The following is a 20,022-nucleotide window of genomic DNA, read 5'->3' on the forward strand; positions in this document are numbered from 1 at the left end:
GGTCCTAAGTTGAGAACGGCCATCTGTTTAAATCAGAGGTCCACAAGCTGACTGGACTGGGATAACCAAATCGTCTCATCACATGGTCTCAGACTGTGGATCTGAGCTTAAGCATCTCTCTTAGGAAGGTCTGGCTTTGAGTCCCAAGGGAAAGGCATGAGTCCGTGCCCAGTGTTTTGACTACACTGAGATTCCAATCTCACCATAGTCAGAATATCCACCCTCAAAACAAGCAAACAGTGTCAGTGGGAGAAGGAGAATAAATTAGTGTAGTCTCTGTGGACATCAATATGGTGTACCTCAAGAAAAGAAAAGAAAACTACCAAGCAGTCCAGTTTTGCCACCCATGTGTACATCTCCAAAGCAACCCAAGTGAGCGCACCATAGAGACAGGTGCATAGCCATACATTTCGAGACAGGATCTCACTATGTAGACCAAGCTGACTTTGAGTTCACAGAAATCCACTTGCCTCTGCTGGGATTAAAGTCAATGCCACCATGCCAGGCCTTGGACATCCGTGTTGTCACTGCTCTGTTCTCAATGACGAAGAAATGGAATCTGCTTAGATGTCCAGCAACAGATGAATGAATAAAGGAAATGTGAACTCTCTCTCTCTCTCTCTCTCTCTCTCTCTCTCTCTCTCTCTCTATCACACACACACACACATACATATACATACACACAAACACAGACATACACATAAATATACACACATATACACATACATACACACACATACATACACACACACATACACACACACACATGGACATTTGCATTCCACCATAAAGAAGACTGAAGCTATGCCATTTATATAAAAATGAATGGTTAGAAATAGAGATTATCAGGCCAAAGGAAGCAAGTCAGTCTCAATAAGCTAAGTATCACAGGTTTCTTCTCATATGCAGATTCTATAATTGTTTTAAATGACATGAAAGAGGACTATTTGGAAGAGGGAGACCAGTGGGAGAGGGGGAAGAAACAACTAGGGAAATAAGCGGATAGGATGGCCAAAGTACATTTATATATATAATTTATTTTTATTAAATATCATATTAATATAGAATATTAAATATTTTATATTTAAATAGAATAGCAAATATATAACATATTATATATAATATGAAAACTATAGAATGAAACACTGTTTTAGCTAATTCATGTATGCTCTTAAGAAAAAGGAAAGGAGGCCTCTGCTTTGACAGGGGTACTGGTAGCTAAAAACTTATGAAAATAAGACACAGCTAGAGGGTGGCCTGAGCAAGCCCCTGGCAGCCCACAGCACCCCTCTACTGGGCCTCTTATTCTGGGTGTTAGTCTGAACTTTAACCAAGGCTTGATGGGGCGTGCCTTGTGACTAGACAAAAGGAGGATCCAACAAGACATCCCCGTCTGCTCCCCTGTCCTCAGCGTTCCTAGAGAAATCACCAAGAGCTTTCCATATCTTGACTTCAGAGACTCCTGAAGCAGTGTCTTTCCACTGCCTCTTCTGAATGCCAGCTTAGGCTAGGGTAATGGCAACTAAAAGGTGTTTCGGAGCCCCTGGAGTTGTGTGGGCCAAAATGCTGGCTTTGGATAGCGTGAAGAATACATGAAAAGCTGGGGAATCTGGCACCATCTTCAATATGATAGGATCATATTGTATTGATCTTTTTCCTGTTCTGACCGCACTGAGATTCTAATCCCTCTATAGTCAGAATCTCACCGTAGATCCTAGAGGATCAGGTTCTAGAACCTTCCCTGACATATCAAGAGAACCCCAGTTTCCCAGCCATGCCCCAGACTCAGCCTCCCTCCTCTGACTATCACCACTAACTCTGTAGCATACCGTCTCTTAATTCCTCTGTGACTCTAGTTCACGCCCAGCACGGGTCACATCTCAGTGATGGGCAGCCCCAGCTGCCTCCCTGTGCTCCCTAAACGCTAGTCCATCTTCCTCTCTGAAACCACATCGGTTCCCTAAACATGTGCTTTGTGTGAATGATTCTCTGACGACTAAGAGAATGCTTTCCTATCCTATCACATTGTAGATGCTGGAAGATTTCACAGCTTCCAGCATGTTCTTCATGCTATCCAGCTTCAGCATCTTGGTTTACATGACCCTGGGAGTTCTGACATACCTCATACCTTTTCCCAGTTCTATCTTCTCAAATGCCCTCCTTAACTGAAAGCCCACCGTCGGGCTCCGTGCTAGAGCATTTTGCCTTTCTGACAGTCAACTCCTTACGGCCCATCCAGGAAGCTATCTTTCCTATTCTAGACCCTTGTCATCTCCACGTCATCTCTGAATACCCACTGCGCACATGGGAACACATGCAATTCCTTATGATGATTGGCTTTGTTATTTCCTGTCTTTGACAACAAGTTCAAAGTTAGATAGCACTTGATCTGCTCTGTAGCACCTAGCAAAGGCACTTAATAGTAATTTCTGATTCAGTTAATTAAGTTCATAACAACTGAGGATGAGTAGGAGATGGAGGGAAAAAAGAGTGAGCACTCCCCTACCCCCCGAGGTCCTCTAAGTAACTCTTTGGACCCCTGTCCTGGGCCCTCCTCCCCCACACTATTTTACCTGCAAAACTGAACATCCTGGTCGAACTGTGAGTTTTCTGGCTGTGTTCCCTCCTTCAGCTGGCTGACGTTGAAGAAGGAGAGGGTGTGGTTCACAAAGCCGTGTAGGGTCCCATTGTGACTATAGGAGTACTGGTACACAAGGCGGGGGATAAAGTCGGAGGTGACAGCGATGACAAAAGCCTAGGGGACAGAATCACAAGCACTGAGGACTGGTGGGAATGGGTGGTGCCTGGAAGACACAGGGGCCATGTGACTTAGGGACTGCCCACTTCGGGGCACACCATGAGAAGGAGCTACAAGGGTTGACGTGGAAGCATCGATAGTATGCCCAAGCACCTGTCCCTAAGTTCATACGACCACAGTTCTGGACAGAAGAAATGACATCATCATTGGTCTGCCTCTAAGATACCGGGACTGACATTGTTATTGGGTGAGCCAAAACAGAGTTCAAGGTATTCTGAGAAAATCCCTTATAATGATGAAAGTGGCCTGGCAAATTGGGCAAGGGAGCTGGAGGCTGTGTACATCTGCCCTGAAGGACACTAAAGGGCCAGGAACATGGTCCCACAGTTTCCTCAATCAGAGTGACATCTCTGGACATTTTGCAGTGTCTCGTGCAACAGAGGCTGATCCTTTATTCTTCTTTCAAAAGTGGAGAGACGGAAGGGGAAAGGCACAGGTCCTGCTAGATGGGCCATACACAGCCCACACAGCATCTGGGAAATCTGAGTGCCCTACAAATGGCCAAGGGTAAGCTGAATGCAGGTGAGCGATTGCATGTTTGGATTTGGAGTTACTTTCCACAAAGAGAACCTTAAATCTTTTTGGCAGCTGTTTATACTATATTCTGCACCAACAATTAAAGCCCCTTAAAATCTGCTTTCGGTTTTTCCTGAGGTGTATATGTAAGTGGGGCATACCCATATTTGAAAATTAATAACTCACTTGTGATTGTCATAACTGCGGTTTACTGAGCACTTGTCTGTCCTTCCATTATCCTGCTTCATTTCTAGAATGAGCCTATGTGGTGGATATGATTCCTATGCCCTGTTGTTTCGATGAGTCAGCAAGATTTAAGAGAGGCCAGGGAAGCAAAATGCCCTGTTGCTCTGTAGCACAGATAGAAAGTACCAAACACATGGCTCAGAGTAATTGCTGACCCCTTTCCGATTATGCATGGCTTCTAGGCATGAAAACGGGTGCTTTCTACATCGAGGTAGTCAAACCTGCAGTGGACTGAGTCTGCCTCTCCCCCACGGCTCTTGATCATTTATGGGCAGGTATCAAGAATCCAAGTAAGAACATGAACCATGGCTCTAGACACACACCTAGCTGGCTGATGCCTTCTTAGGGGAAAAAGCAAGGGGAGTCCCTGTCTGGCTACCATCCATCCAGGGTACAAAAGCAAAGGAATTTCTCTGCATGTATACAAGTCTGTCAAGGCAGCTCAGAGGATCCCACCAGGTAGGATTTCCTTTCTTCTTCATTCTAGATTAACCTACAGGGTGCCCAAGCCCACAAAGGTGATCAAGACTAAGGCTATGGAAGAAGCATGATTCGGAATTGCAACCCAGGCAACATTCCAGGCTCTGTTTAACTAAAGGGTAGAAACGGAATGGAAATAGGCAGATATGTCCATTTCTTTCTTCATTATTCTTGGCTCCAAGGGAAGATCTGTTTTTGGTTTTTAAGGCCAAGTCATACAGTCAGACAGATAATTGCCTTTCTCTTAATGAAATGAAAAGTGAAATCTCACTGTCAGGCAACAGGCTACAAGGCCCGAGTGCGCCAGGAAGCAGGAGTCTGTCTAAAACAAAGCTCCTGATGGGAAAAGCTGGGAAGTAATAGGATTGGTTCCTGTTCCGAAGGCTGGGCTCTCTAGAAGCGACTCCCATCCAGCTAAGGCATTCTGAATGCAAGCACTTACATTGATGATGACAGAGAACTTGCCAATTCCAGAGAGAATGTCAAACCAAATTCCTGTAAGACAAAAGTGCAGGCATCGCTGGTTAGTTCTGCCCTTGGCTCACAGACAGCAAGGCCACAGAATGGGGTGACATTCTGTTGGTAGGTTACCCGGGGAGCCTTTAGTCCCTCCTTCCAGAACTGGGCTTGCACAGAAAAGCTTAGGGTGTCCCTGTTTGAAAGCTCAAGGGACAGCTGGGGGTACTTAATATAATGTCCACAGGCCTCCCCAGGTCCAAGATTGAGAGCAAGGCTTAAAGAAAGGAAGGCTGTGCCGGCCTCCTGAGCTCTGCAGTGCAGGGGGTGGGCGGAGTCACACTAGGGGGTGGGGCATGCCAGGCCTCTAAGGGGGTGCATACCAATATCTTTGGTCCTCACGGCATCTGGGCGTCTCAACTCTGTAACGAACTTTTTCGCGTCCAGCCGCACTTCGATGACGTTGTTGAGGAGGGCAAACACTGGTGCCAGTGGAAAGGAGGCCACAAAGAGGGTGACAAAACCAAACTGGATGACTAGGACAGAGCATGCAGGAGAGCATCAGCAGGGAACTGTGGGTGTGGAAGCCATCTCTACTCTGGGATCCCTAGTCCTCACTACCAGGTTCCTGCCTGCCTGCACTTCTGGACTTCCTTCTCACCACTGCAGCTAGGGCCAGGGTTGCCACTCTGAGTCAAAGCTCTAGATTAGGCACAGCAGGCAGAATAAAGAGATGCATGACGGGGACTCCTCCCTTCCACCACTGCAAGCTAATCATATGTGGCTGACTTAGGGGTTGGGAAACTCTGTAAACGGCTAAAGAGGAAATATATTGAGATCTATGGTCTGTCTTATCACAGCAACTCACTTCTGCCATTGTTCCCAGGCATGGCTGTGCTCCCAATAAAGCTTTATTTACAAAAGCAGTCTACAAAATAGGCTGAAATTGGCCCTCGGCTGTGAGTTGCCAGCCCTTAACATAGCTTCAAAAACTACTCCCAAAAGTAGGATCCCCCGTTTTTGAGCTATATAGACCAGGCTGTCCTTGAACTCTTGAACCTCTTGCCTCAGCAAACCTACCCCACCCCAAATACTGAGATTATTGATGTGTACCAGACCCTGCTCTAGGGTCTGCTTTTCCATGATAGAGCCACTGCTTTTATTTGGAAAGAATTCATTCATCACACATTTATTGAGAACTGGAAAAAAAGGTTGGGCATTGTGCCAAGTATTGAGGGAGGCAAAGGCCTGGTTATGTTGTGGAGGAGCCAGGTTTAGAGGGGGGAGAGATAAGTATATATAGAGATGTTCAACAGGTATTTTGCAAGTGTGTTCCAAGACAGAAAAAAAAAAGAATCTACTAGAATCAGAGAACTGAAAGAAACAGGAAATAAAGTCCATCCACTCAGAAAGGGGACTAAAAGAAGTCTCTGTATGGATGGCCTTAGCACCATCTCGGAAAAGGCTATGTGGCGACTAAGAGCCAGAGAGCACTCTGAGCTGTAGGAACAGTGAGCCAAGGCAGCTGTAAAGTGTCTCGTTCTACCTGGACCCTCGCCACAGCCTCCCCACCACCTTCCTCGGCTCTAGTCTCCCAGGCTTGCAGCACACAGATGTTGTCATCTGACCCTGTCACCTTCCTACTCATAAAAATTCCTGTGTGACCCCCTTTAGTTACTGAATAAAATCCAGGGTCCTTATTTTGGCACACAGGTGATGCAGTCTATTCTAATCTGCCTCTCTAACCTCAGCTCCAAAATGCCCCCATGTAACAGCCCTGCTCTTGCCTTCAGGACACACTTGTCATCCTTAGAGTTTCCATGGGACAGACCCCCTTCCTTCCCCTGTGCACACAACCGTTCTCTAGCTGGTGAATTTCTGTGGGTACTCAAGATCAGACCACTCCAGTGTCTCCTGCCCTCTGTAGGAGCCAGTGCTGGGTACTGCTGGGACTGTATACTCAGGTGGTTTTCTCTGCTGTAAGGCATAGACTTCGTCTACCCTCGGAGCTTGTAACAAATTTGCTCCTAGAAGCAGCCTATCGAATTCCCTGCACTAACAGCAGCAGAAACCAATTGTTTGGTCCCCCAGCTATAACCAGTAAAATTAAGAATCTCAAAACAATACCTGATTGGCATCTCAGAAGGCACACAGGAATGCTTAGAACACATATATAATGTCTGACACCTAATAATAATACCTAACATTATTCAACAAATGTTACATGTGGGAGCTGAGGAGATGCCTCAGTGGGTAAAGGGCTTGCCTCTCCAGGGTCCCCTTTCCAGCACCTACGTGAAATTCAGGTATATTAGCACATGTCTATAATCCCAGGGCTGGCTAAGGGAGACAGGTGGACCTCTGGGATTTGCTGGCTACCCAGTCCGGTCTAAATGTCAACCTTCAGGTTCAAGGACAGACTGTATCTCAATAAGTAAATAAATAAGGAAGGGAGTAATAGAGGGAGATACCAAAAGTCCACTTGTGCCTTTTCCACACATACATATGCACATGTCAAGACCTAAATAGTAAGTTATTTCTGTAAGTAATAAGTTAGTTATGTATTATATATACTGTTATTCTTAGTGCAATACATATCAGCCTGCAGAAATGATTACAATGTATACTGTATAGCTGCATGCTAAACAGACACAAGCTTACAGTTTAGAGACTCAGCGAGTCTGAGGATATCCAGATCTGCATATGTTCCGAACCTGACTCAGTCCTTTGTCTATACTTCTGTCTACACGGACAGCTCAAGGGAACCGCTTTAAATTCCCTAAGGTGCTGTAAGGCTGTGATGATTGTGGGGCCCTTAGACAAGCTTCACCATCCCAGGATAGTCACACGAAAAATGAAAAGACAGGACCCAAATTTGCAGCTGTGTGTCTGTCCATACACAAAGCACTTAAGCCAACCTCTGGGAAAGCTCCCAGAGAAAACACACATGCAACTCTTCCCTGTCAAAATGCTTCTGATTTGACAGGTTTGCAGGCTCACAGGTGTGGCCACTGTCCTTGCTCATACAACCCCAACTTCTGCCTTATCCTAGATGTCCAGTGGGTTCAAGGTGACCAGCAGGTGCCATTAACGGCAAGATGTCTCTGACACATGAAGGTTGGACTCCTGGAAAGGCTAAGATGGGGTGGGGGTGGGGAGGGGCACACAGATCTTCAGAAACTCACTCAGATCAGCAATTGCAAATGCAGCATCTTGGGGCTTCCAAATGGCTCTTCAGGCCAAAGCACTTGCCACTCAAGCCTGATGGCCCCAGCGCTACCTCCAGAACGGATGCGGAGTAATGCAGCCCCAGCATTAGAGCAGCAAGCTGGGAAGCCGAGACAAAAGAACTGCGAAGGAACTCATGGACCAGGTGCTCCCGGGTGGCCAGTGCAGAGAGACTCTGCCTCAGATACAAAGTGGAAGGAGAGAGCTGACGCCCACTGTCTGTTTTCTGATCCTCACAAGCACACATGCACACACACCCCACCACCACCATCACACACACACACACACACACACACACACACACACACACACACACACAAATCATAAAAACTTGAAAGCATCAGTACCTAGCACGTCTTTCAAAAGAAAGAAGCTACAGAAAATTTAATTTGGGAGTCGGGGAGTGGGACTAGGTTAGTGGACCCTAACCCTAACTCTAACCAAGGAAAGCTAAACAGGTCGGTCTAGTTTTCTAAAACCTGTAACACCCATGTCTACATTTAAGTACATACACGGACTCATCATTCTTTAGCATCTGAAGTTAGTCATCTCGGTTCAGTGAGTGCAGGGCAAACCTTCTAACCATAAGAAGCTTCCTCCAGAAGAACCCTGTGACAACCCCAGAGCCTCAAAGGGCTCGGCAAGGACACTGCGGGGTGGGAAGGGGCAGTTAATCTTCCCTGTAGTGTGTCCTTAACCCCTGCCTGTGATGGCCCTGGGAAATCCAGCATTCCTGAAGGACCATAAAGGAAGTAGAAGTTTCCACTTTTCACGCTTATTTCTATCTTATGAACCTCGGGGACATTTAGTCAACTGTTGTCCCCAAGGGTGGCCCCGAGAGTTTGCTCTCTCGCCTTGACAGACTGCCCAGACATAAGCTCTTTCTTTAACATCACTGTTTTCTTGTTTTCTGGTGCAAGTGTGGTGGGTTCAGTAGTTGCCACTCTTATTCCAATCTCCTAAAAGCTCTGGTCTCCCACCCCGCGTGTCAATAGTTATGCTCAGCAGGGGGTAACCTCAGAAGAGAGGCACAGGGTACCCTGGCTCCTTCTCTACACATCTTCTGATGTCTCAGGTGCTTCCAGCTTGGACCGGGCACCCTTGAACATTTCCAAGAAGTTATTTAAAGAGGTGGAAATAAACAGCTCATCTTTATTTAATCTTGGGGAGAGAAAATAAAATAAAATAAAACCATAACCCTCTAGCGTGCAGATGCCAAATTCAAGGCTTGCTCCTTTCAAGGGAAAGTTTGGAGGGCTGAGTCAGACAGGATCCCTGCTGGGTTCACTTCAGAGGCTGCAAGGATGCTGGCCTTCACCAACACCAAGATTTGTTTCTAAAAACAGCCAGCCTCCCTTAGGACAAGAGCAACACCGGAAATCCTCAGTGTGGCTCCATAATAGAAGCCAGCTTGGCTGGGCCAGTGGCAGATTAACCCTGGCCAAGCCAATTAGGGAAGAATCCATAAGTTGATTTTCAGCTAAATCTTTACAAAGCCCCGCCGTAAAATGCTCCAGAAATGCCTGTTGGAAGCAGGAAGCCTGGAAACCCGTCTGGGCACAAACTCCATGGGTTTCCTCTGCTAGCATCCCAGCAGCCAAGAACCTTCCTAAATAACCACCAGCCTTACACTGCCTGATGCTGGAGACAATTCAAATCATGAGTGATTACCTGGCTTGGGCTAAAATAACAAGGAGGAGTGAAAGACACTAAATGAGACAGCAGCCAGCAAGGACATTTCAGGACAGTCTACATGGTGAAAAGAATGAACGGTGTAGCAGAGAAAGCAGAACACCCTGGGCATGGTAGATGGGGAGATAACAGTGGGACACAACTCTGATTGTCACTCATCTATTTAAGAGCCATCAATAAAAATATCTACCCTTCCATTGTGTGTGCACAAACACACACACGCGATAAAGTCCAGACCTTTCCTTTGTGTGTACACATACAGTCCAGAGCCTTCCATTGTGTGTGCACATAAACTTAAAGTCCAGAGCCTTCCATTGTGTGTGCACACTCAAGCATACATATAAAGTTCAGAGCCTTCCATTGTGTGTGCACACACAAGCATATATATAAAGTCCAGAGCCTTCCATTGTGTGAGTACATACACAAGCGTACACAGAAAGTCTAGACCCTTGGCCTGGCATTCAAAGGCATTGCAATCTGACCCAGACTTACTCATTTCTTCCTGTCTAGCCTGTATTTTGTCCATAGGGCTAGTTTCAGTTGGAATGCTTGAGGTCAATTCTACCTGCTCTCCAACCATCCCAAACCATCTGTGCATTTTGGAGCCTCGCTACACATCACCACTCTAATTTCCTTCATGTTCTGCAGAGTGAATTGTTCAGACTCAACTCAGACTCCCGGACCCTGCTCCCATAAGTCTCTCCTTTCTTACTTCCCCACTTCCCCAGCTCGACTGAACTGCTGCAGGTGTCTCTAGTCCCTCCCATGGAGTCCCAGATACGCCACTTCCTGGGGGTGGGCAGGCCTTAAGAACAGGTACTATATTTTTGTATTCCACCCTTTACTGCATCTGTATTGCCCTCTGTGGTACTTGTAACATAAATAGATATTTAAATGTTATCTGTTTTACAAATGAAACTCTCTCTCTCTCTCTCTCTCTCTCTCTTTCTCTCTCTCTCTCTCTCTCTCTCTCTCTCTCTCTCTCTCACACACACACACACACACACACACACATAGTAAAAAGCAAAACTATTTGAACTGAAATCATTATCCTGTACCAAAGTGAGGAGATTTACTGGGGGGGAAGAGTCTGGAACGCCACACCACAATTCTCATTGCTTGCTGTGAGAGGCACAGGGCACTTCGCGCAAGGTCAGAAGAATGTCCCAACTCTAATGAATGTTATGACAACTCTTTTATGCCCCTCCCTCTTCAGTTTCGTAAAAGCAGAGTCTCCCATTGAGGAGGACTGAGAGTTGGAGCCTTCAAAAAGACCCTGCTGCTAAAGACACCACAAGACCGTGGTTGCAAGAGACAGGGATCAAGCTGGAACAGAGCTGGGAACCCCCATCCCCTGCAGGAAGCATTTAGTGTGCCAGAGGATGCTTCAGGTTGACAAAAGGCATCAGGGATCTTATCCAGTTCTGAACTTAACAAACTATGACACCATCCTGCCAGGTACAATGAGCCCACCTGAACAACAGTGACCAATGGCTCTCGGATTGAATTTGATCTTGGCCCAACAAGCAGGAACCCACATCTGGTACCGTAAACCCAGCTGACTGCCCATGCCATAGGCCCTAGCAGAAAACTTACACCTGGAGTTTTGCTAAGTGATGGTAAGTTGCCTTCTAAACATCAGTGCTTGTACCCATAGATGAACCTTCCTGCAGGCCCCAGTCAGTGAACAGAGGTGAATGCAGAGACTCACAGCTGCCCAAGATACTGAGAATGAGTGGTAGACAAGAGTTCAATCCTAGACAAGATGTTTATACCACCCCATCAAGGCTCAGGGAACAGAGCAGGAGATGCCATAAAAGGAGTAAGAGGCAGAAGATAGTGAGAAATGCCACCTGCTAGACACGGCACAGCCATTGGAATCATGAAGTCATAGCAGCTTTGGGCACTGGGCCTGAGCTGAACTGGGGCTGCCAACAGTCAGTCATGCATGAGGGAGGGACTTAGGGGAACTTTCCCCTGACTTCTGAGTGACCACTGTTGAGCCCCTTGTGCCCTAGTACATAGTTTGCCACCCTGGTCACACAGGCAGCCCTGATTAAACTCAGTGGGTCCCAAAGCAAAACGAAGGATACAAGTGGGAGAATATGGGTGTGTGAAGGAGAGGAAAATGAAAGAGGGTGTATGTGAGAACCTCAGAATACATTCGACACATAGATAAAGTTATCAATGAACCGATTTAATTAATAAAAATTTAAAAACTCATTAACATTGATGCTAAAAATAAGATTATATAAGAAAACAGACAAATGATCTATCATGGCTGATAAGTTTCCCAAGAAGTGTCCAACTTTATTATGAATTAATACACTTAAGATCCACTAAAAAGATGGAAATGGTGAATAGTGAGAACCATTGGTTGACAATTGGGTGACACCAAGCAAAGGCTCTCAGTACAGAATCAACCGGGAGCCGCACTTTCCAGTGTGAAAGAGGCCCTGAGGCTCCTGTATCACCAATGTCCCACTGAGGCACAGAAGTGTTCTTCTAGGGAGCTTGGCTGGAAGAGGAGTGGTTCAGTTAGATCAAAGGTTCTCAACCTTCTTAATGCTGTGCCTTTAACACACTTCCTCCTCCTGTGACCCCCCCTTTAATACACTTCCTCATCCTGTGACCCCCCTTTAATACACTTCCTCATCCTGTGACCCCCCAGTCACAAAATTATTTTCACTGCTGCTTCATAGCCATAAATTTGCTATTGTTATGAATCATAATGCAACTATCTGCTATGCCGTGACCCAAGGGTTGAGAACTCCTGAGTTAGATTATAATAAACTTGGAAAATCATACATGTTGTATTTCATGCTGTTAGATGTCACAGGAGAACCCTGAAACACAGTTTCAAACACTGTGCATAAAGAATTTGTTTCTGTTGTCTCTTGATCCATTTCTCTAGCTTTAATCTCTACTGAAGGATTTGTCTCTCCATTTTCATCTTAAGAAAACAGAAATAAAACTGATACCTTAAGGGTCTTCCTTTTTGTGACCCAGTGGCGGGTGAGGCAGGGAAACAAGGATACATGGTGTGTTTGTCTTCTTGGGAAGGAGGCAATTTCTCCTGCTGAACGTTTTTGGAAAAGCTCACAGTACTAACTCAGTATTGTTTCATAAACCCACATTTTAAAGCTATGCCTCACCATCCCTGTGGGGTTTGAAAGAAAATGGCCCTCAAAGGGAGTGGTGCTATTAGGGAGGCGTGGCTTTGCAGGAGTAAGTATGGCCTTGTTGGAGGACATATATCACTGTGGAGGCAGGCTTTGAGATATCATATATGCTCAAGATACACCTAGTGTGTTAGTTCACTTCCTGTTGCCTGCAAGATGTAGAACTCTCAGCTCCTGCTCCAGCACCATGTCTGCCTGCATGCCACCATGTCCCACCATGACAATAATGGACTAAACCTCTGAAACTGTAAGTCACCCCAATTAAATCTCTTTCCTCTATAAGAATTGCCATGGTCATGATGTCTCTTCACGGCAATAGAAACCCTAAGGAAAACAATCCCCTTATCCTAAGAGTGTCTAATGACAAATAAGAAAGAATTGGGAGCATTGCTGGATTCAGACTTGAAGGGGGCAGTGGGAAGAAGGGGGTGCATGTTACATCCTCAGACTGAGCCTCTGATGTGGGAAAAGCATTAGCACAGGTGACAAAAGTGTGACCTCTCATAGCTACCATTCACTCCCTCACTTGATCTGTCATTCATTCAACAAACATTTACAGAACAGTCCGCTCCCTGGACTTCATGCTCACTGCTAGAAAACCAGGATTAACTGTGCTATGGTTTGAATGTGCTCCCTTCCCTGCCCAGTTCATGTGCAATTGTAATAGGATCTTTGAGAAGCAATTTGACCACAAGGTCTCTGCCATTGTGGATGTGTTAATATCGTTACAGAACGAGGTTCATTGTTAGGAGTGTGATTTTATTCAAAAAGTAAGTTTGTCCTCTCTTGTTCTATAGTCTCCTGTGCTTTCTTGACCTTCTGCCTCCCACAGTGGGTCAACACAGCAAGGAGGGTCTCATGAGTGACTTGGACTTCCGAGACTCCAGAACCATGAGTCAAATACATTTTATTGTTTATAAATAACCCAGCCTGTGACATTCTATTATAGCCACACATTTTATTATAGGATAAACAGATCGCTATCTACTTTTTTAAGAGCTCTGAGGAAGCATGGAGGAAGAGGGACACATAAACACCCGTGACAGTGTCGCAGAGTTGTTCTGACACTGGTGGTCACGTTAACATGCCGCTGTGGAACATTTGTCACTGTCTTAGGGAGGGTTTCTATTGCTGCTATGAAACTCCATGACCTAAAAGCAAGTTAGGGAGGAAAGGGTTTATTTGGCTTACACTTCCAGATCATAGTCCACCATTGAAGGAGGTCAGAACAGGAACTCAAGCAGGGCTGGAACCTGGAGGCAGGAGCTGATGCAGAGGCCATGCATGAGTGCTGCTTACTGGCTTGCTTCCCCTGGCTTACTCAGTCTGCTTTCTTATAGAATCCAGGGCCAGCAGCCCAGGGACGGCACCACCCACCATGGGCTGCGCCCTCCCCCTATTGATCACTAACTGAGAAAATGCCTTACAGCTGGACCTCATGGAGGCATTTCCTCAGCCGAGGCTCCTTCCTCACTGATGACTCTAACTTGTGTCAAGTTAAGACACAAAATCAGCCAGTACAGGCAGGAATAGCTTGCTTCCCCAGCAGGGCCCCCCTCCACCAGAAAGTACCACACAATTGGTAAACACTGTGTTTGGCTTGAAGACCACGCAGAAGAGATGCGAATGAGAGTGAGACTTAAGCTCTTTTCTGCCTGAATGACTGAAATTCACAAGCTGCCCCCAAAACAAAAGCAGCAAATTAAACTCAACTCCATTTTATATGGGGTTTACACAATGGACCAGGCTCCATTCGGAAACTTCAGGAAGCCGAGACCAGAAGGGAGAGGCTTATAGTATCAATTTAAATATTAAGAGTTTGCCACATGAAATATCAGTGCAACACCCAGATAGACCTCTAAGATACACTTGGCTCTGAATGTCTCCATTTCTTTGTCCCTGAAGGAGACTCGGTTACCACTCCTCTCCTCGCTCCCCAGCACCACAATCAAACGAGAGAGAAATGAGCTGCTAAGATCAACTGATTTGCTTCTGAGAGCCACCTGGTGATTTCTAGTGGTTTCTGGAGAATACACACATGGAGTGATCTGTTCACTCTTACACACACACACACACACACACACACGCACGCACGCACACACACGTAAATGAATAGGGAGCGTGGAGGGCAGCCATACGATTGACTACCCCTCCTTCCCTCTAGCGCATCTATCACTATGGCAAAGCAACTGAGAGACAGAGGCAAGAAACCAGGAGAGATCTGAACAGAGCTTCCAAAACATTACAAGGACCCTTGTGTGTTTTATTCCTTTTCCTCCAGAAGGCTGCGGAAAAGTCAACAAAATGAAAATAAAATACGATTTGAAAATACAATAACGTTTATGGAAATTTTATCGAAAAGGAAAGAGCAGGGAAAACACAGATATGCCTGCTCCGGAGACCTATACCATGGCTATGACAGATTGACAAAGCTCCCTTCTGAGTTCCCCGGTTGGACGAGGAGAAACAGAAAAGCAGGCTACTTCCCAATGTGTCTCTAACAAAGAGGATCTTGCACCTGCTCAGTCCCTGCCACCCATTCCTCTCTCCAGCCACTCGTTCCTTTCCCCAGCGCTGGCCAGGCACCTCTGTGTGGCAGGCACAGTCACAGAGGTGGTAAGGAATATAGCATCCAGGTAAGGTGCCCGTTTCTAAGTCCCAGTGGGAGAAGAGAGGGCTACAGGGTGCAGACAATGTCAAGCAATGTCTGCCTCGGAAGTAAGAGGAGACAAATGGCCTGGGACTCACCCTCTTTCCCAGAAGCCCTGGAACGGGGCCCTCTGTGCTGCCTGGACTGTGGTTAAGTACCATTTAGAGAAGGAGGCAGGTACCCAATTATCCAGTGGGATGACTCAGTTCCTATAAACAGGATGACTCCGGGGAAAGGAATTTCCCGGGGCTTTCAGCCACTGTCTTGGAGCACACACTTCGAGTTTTGTTCCCCCAGCTTTGTGCCTTGTTGGGGGGGTGCAGGAAGCAAGAGGAAGAAGACCCACCCTGAATGGGATCGCATCTCCCCACTAATGTAAGCGGCTCTGTCCCCACTCCCAGCATCAGCTTTTCACATCTGTTGCATGTGTATGGCTCGTGGTGTCAGGAGCATGTCTACCAGGTTACCCATGTCACCTCACAGTCGACCCAGAAGCAGAGAATGAAGCTGGAACCAGAGTCCTGGATGTAACCTTCAGCAACCCCCACTGGTGCCTTATTTCTAAGAGCTAAGCCCGTGCTCCAAAATGTACCACAGCCTCCCAAAACAACACCACTAGATAGGGGCTTGACATTTAAAACGTGAGGGTGTGGGGGTACGGTCCAGATTCAAACCACAACTGCCAGGGCATCTGGTCTCAGGATGACGCATCCCGATCACAGTGCATCATAGGATAAGAAGATTCTGCACCTCTGGGTGGGACGGCCATCCCAGCTGAGTCTGCACGGCAAGGGGAGTCCATGGCAGGTGACGTCTGTGGGGCCTGAGTACCATTTGGTTTTCATTCATTATCTTTTTCCTTCAGCAGCAAACACTCATGGAGTGTCTACCATGCCTGTTCTGTCCCCAAGAAGCTTCCCCCACCGATGAGAGGGTATTTTGAACATAGGCCTTGTCTTTGAGTAGGAAAGACTCACAGTGCTATCACTGATTTATCAAGATAAAACAACAATGAAATTTTATCAAGAATTTCATCCGGACCTTGTCACTAAATATCATTACAGGATTAAATTTGGGGTTACATTGCCCCCCACACGGCTGTCAAGTTCTGCTCTACAGGGTAAGTCTCACAGCGACAAGTGTTCGGAGAGCTTCGCCCGCAGCTCTTCCAACAGCAGAGGAATTTCTCCTCCTTGGCTCCTTAGGGAAAGTCCATAGCTGGGCTGTGAGAGGCCTGTGGCAAAGGAGCTTTGAAGCCTCCTCCGGGGCTTGGGGACCCTGATGATTAACGCTGCGGCCTGCTCCTGGGTCAGCTTTCTTTCGCCCCACCCCCAGAGTTGGGGGAGGGGGAGTTACCCTTGAAGTCTTTCTTAGTAAGCTCTTCAGGAAGAGGGTTTGATATTGGAGATTCCCTTGAAAGCGGGCTGCTCCCCTCCCTCACAGGTTTTTCCAGTAATCCCTCACTCTCAGGTTTCCCTTTGTCTGAAGCCAGCCCATCCCCACATCCACCGCCACCCCCAGGAAGCTCCCTCCTCCTCAGAAGGACTTCCAGCCTTCCCACTCCAGCTTCCCCTTCACCTCAGGCCCCTCCCCCAGACCTGGGTCCGCGCCCCCCCCCCCCCAGACTTCCAGCTCAATTTAGAAAAATGTAAATATAATACATCTCTCCCTGCTGCCGCCCCCCACTGATGACCTGCCCTGCCATTACAACAGACAGGCTGCAGTGGGCTCAGCACACTTCCTGTCTGCATGGGTGGTCCTGGGGAGCTCGGGAAGGAAGCTGACAGCTGAGAGCAAGGCCCAGGATCACCATGTCAGGCACACCAGTGGGAGTGGGCAGCTTTGGTTTCAGGGCTCTCATTTTTGTTCAAAGTCCAAGACAAGTGGCCTTCTGGAATTGGGGAGGTCTAGCCAGTGGAGAAGGAAGGAAGAAAGCTCACTCCCCTCTGTCCCCTCCGCTTCTCTACCAGGGCTCATCAAAACCTCTTGTAGAACGGTAGGAGAGAGGACTTGGTTCTACCAATGAATCGTTGGGGCGACCTTCAGTTTCTTGGGTTTGAGGTGTATCATTTAACAGTTATACATAAAGGAAGACACCAGAATCAGAAAGGAACCTGGACTTGCAGCCCAGCTGTTTGAAACTCTTTATGGGACTTCAGACACTCCCTCACATAATAATAAGAAGCAGCATTCACTTCCGCTGGTGAATCCAGAAACTTCTCTTGCTGTCTCTCGGCGTTACATGACAATCTTAGAAAGCAAGAGCACACTGACTGGGTTTTATCTTCTTCCCCAAAAGTTAGTTATGCGCCAGTCTTTTCTGACACATGGCACCACCAGCTTTGACCAGAGATGACAGGTGGGTTGTGTCACATCCTGGGACATGCATCTTCTGGTTTAGCTCCCCTTATTGTGAAGGAAGAAAAACCCAGAGAGATGGCAGGCCCCAGGCTCAAGGTAGAGCTAGACCCTCACCCCAGACACATAACACTCCAGGAATGCACGAAGGAGGGAGGTGGCTGGCTAGGCCTCACATTGATCAGGGAAAGACACAAGAGACCAAGAGGCAAGTCTTTGCTTCAGGGATAAGGGTGAGGAGAAATTAGAGGGAAAAGAAGGGCCGCAACTCTGTCACCAGGTGAGTGAACCTTCCGGAGGAATGGCAGGACTGATTATTCCCTAGGAAGTTGAGTTGTCCGCTCACTTTGGCCTTCTAGTTGTTTCCCAGAGCTGCCATGTAGGAGCGCATGGATGGGCTCATGTTACACCTTCTCTTATTTCCCTGGCTTACTCTGGGAAGGAGGGAATAATAGCCTGGAGTGGGGGAGGGGAGCAGGCAGAAGTGAAGGGCAGAGGGGGGCATGAAAGGAGGAAGAGAAGGGGCAGAAAAGGAGAAACAGGGATGATACAGTCTTGATAATCCACCCACTGGATTATCAGCTCATAAATGCTTGAGGATTGACCTGCAGGGAGGTGCCTGCAGCCTAGAGGAGGAGACATAAACAGATACCCTCATTTACACAGAGATTCCTTTATGGGGTTGTCTAGAATTTTTTCAGTACTCAGGCTGTGAGAGGCACTGGGCAATGCTCTGTTAAGTGGGGAAGGCCTGTTCTTGCAAAGTTTTGTGAACCTCTAGTTTAGGAAGCAATGTCTCTGAAATCCTGCAGGGCAAGAGCCTACAATATGAAAGGAGAGGGCCCTTCATGGAGCCAGAAACATAAAACTGGTTTTGCATGTATGAGTGAAAAGATTTTGGAGAATTCCAGAGCAAAAGGAACATGAAAAGTTGGCCAGGGAAAGGAATAAGAGGCCAGAGGGGCTCTTGAAAAACTTAGTAACAGGATCAAAGAACAAAATCACAACCGACAATGACAAGCCAAGAGAGAGAATGTGGAGGCTGTAGGGGAACAAGCCCCAACCATAGGAGGCCAAGACGATGCACAGTAGTGGTGGCCTCCAAAGATACTGCAGAGGGAATGGCAATGCAGATGCCATAAATACACCAGGTCAGAGAGGGCAGGCATGCACAAAAGTGAGCTTTCTCAGCTGGAGACCCAGAGGCCACAGACACTAAATGGTGAGTTAGAGAACTGAAGTCCCCAGGGAACTAGCTTAGAAACGCTTCTTCTGCCATTCCCTTGGGACTCTGCCCGGCCTCACAGGAAATCCCCAAACACGAGTGGGGTGGTAATGGGAGACGAGCCACCTGAGTTGGGTCAAGCAGGTGGTTCCTGTATACAAGGATGCTTGATGATTGGGCAATGGATTATGAGAGACAGGCAAGAGGAGAGAGGATAATCATCCCGGCAAGGAGTTTTCCAAACGGTGCCCGGCACAGAGACTATGTTTTTACAAACAACTTTTGATCCAATTTGAGGGTAGAGGATGACATTGTGCCCCAGTGGACACATGGATGGCACCATCTGGGCAGCACCATTCATGAAGTACCTGTCACACCACAGAACACCACACCAAAAGAAAAGCACCCACTATGCAAATGAGCCCCAAAACTTTTCCCATGCAAATGACCGCACCTCATCCTCCATGCTGCTGCTACCAACCCAGTGACTCAGCTTTCTCTGTTCTGGCCTCCTGCCCACCTTGGAAGCTTATCATTTTATAAATAAATTACCTGGGCTGGAGAAATAGCTCCTGAGTTCAGTTCCCAGCAACCACAAAGTGGTTCCCAACCATCTATAATGAGATCTGGTGCCCTATTCTGGCTTGCAGGCATACATGCAGGCACAACACTGTATACATAATAAATATTTTTTTTTAAAAAATAAAAGTCTCTATTTCTGCTCCATCTGTGCTCACCTCTTTGCTCCAAGACACAAGAACTCTGACACCCAAATCAATAGGAGGTAGAAGATATCACCAAACCCATATTTTGAATGGGAAAGTTCGGCCTGGCTGATGTCAAGCATTAAGCCCAGAGCCACATATATAGCTAGCATGCTGCTCAGTTAAGATTGGAAGCCCCACAGCTTGACTCCAGGTCATTCCCTATGTTGCATGCTAAGGTTTGGTGGAGTTCGTTCTGCAGCCGTTTTTGACTGTGTATTGAATAGACCGATAGACCATAATAAAAAAGGACACAACCCAGACACCACTGCTCCTCTACTTACACATAATTACACATTGTAACGCCTCTGACAACATGCTCAGCAAAATGGAAGAAGGAGGCTCGGCGTACTTCCCAAGCAAGACTATTTTAGTATCAATAAATTGTTGATTCGGTCAATATCAAC

The 20,022-nt window shown here is 47.0% G+C and overlaps 1 protein-coding gene across 1 annotated transcript in view; it reads right to left on the reverse strand.

Annotated features, from left to right (window-relative positions):
* The window catches only part of Ano2 (anoctamin 2), a 353,748-nt gene that overhangs the window by 14,038 nt on the left and 319,688 nt on the right, over positions 1-20,022 (reverse strand). Inside the window, exons 21-23 of the mRNA XM_048444098.3 lie at positions 4,900-5,052; positions 4,503-4,555; positions 2,574-2,755 (exon numbers count right to left, since the gene is read on the reverse strand). Of these exons, the coding sequence (XP_048300055.2) occupies positions 2,574-2,755; positions 4,503-4,555; positions 4,900-5,052 (388 nt within the window). The remainder of the gene's footprint in view (positions 1-2,573; positions 2,756-4,502; positions 4,556-4,899; positions 5,053-20,022) is intronic.

Source organism: Myodes glareolus, chromosome 3 (genome assembly GCF_982192425.1).
Source record: "Myodes glareolus chromosome 3, mMyoGla1.1, whole genome shotgun sequence".
NCBI classification, from domain to species: Eukaryota; Metazoa; Chordata; class Mammalia; order Rodentia; family Cricetidae; genus Myodes; species Myodes glareolus.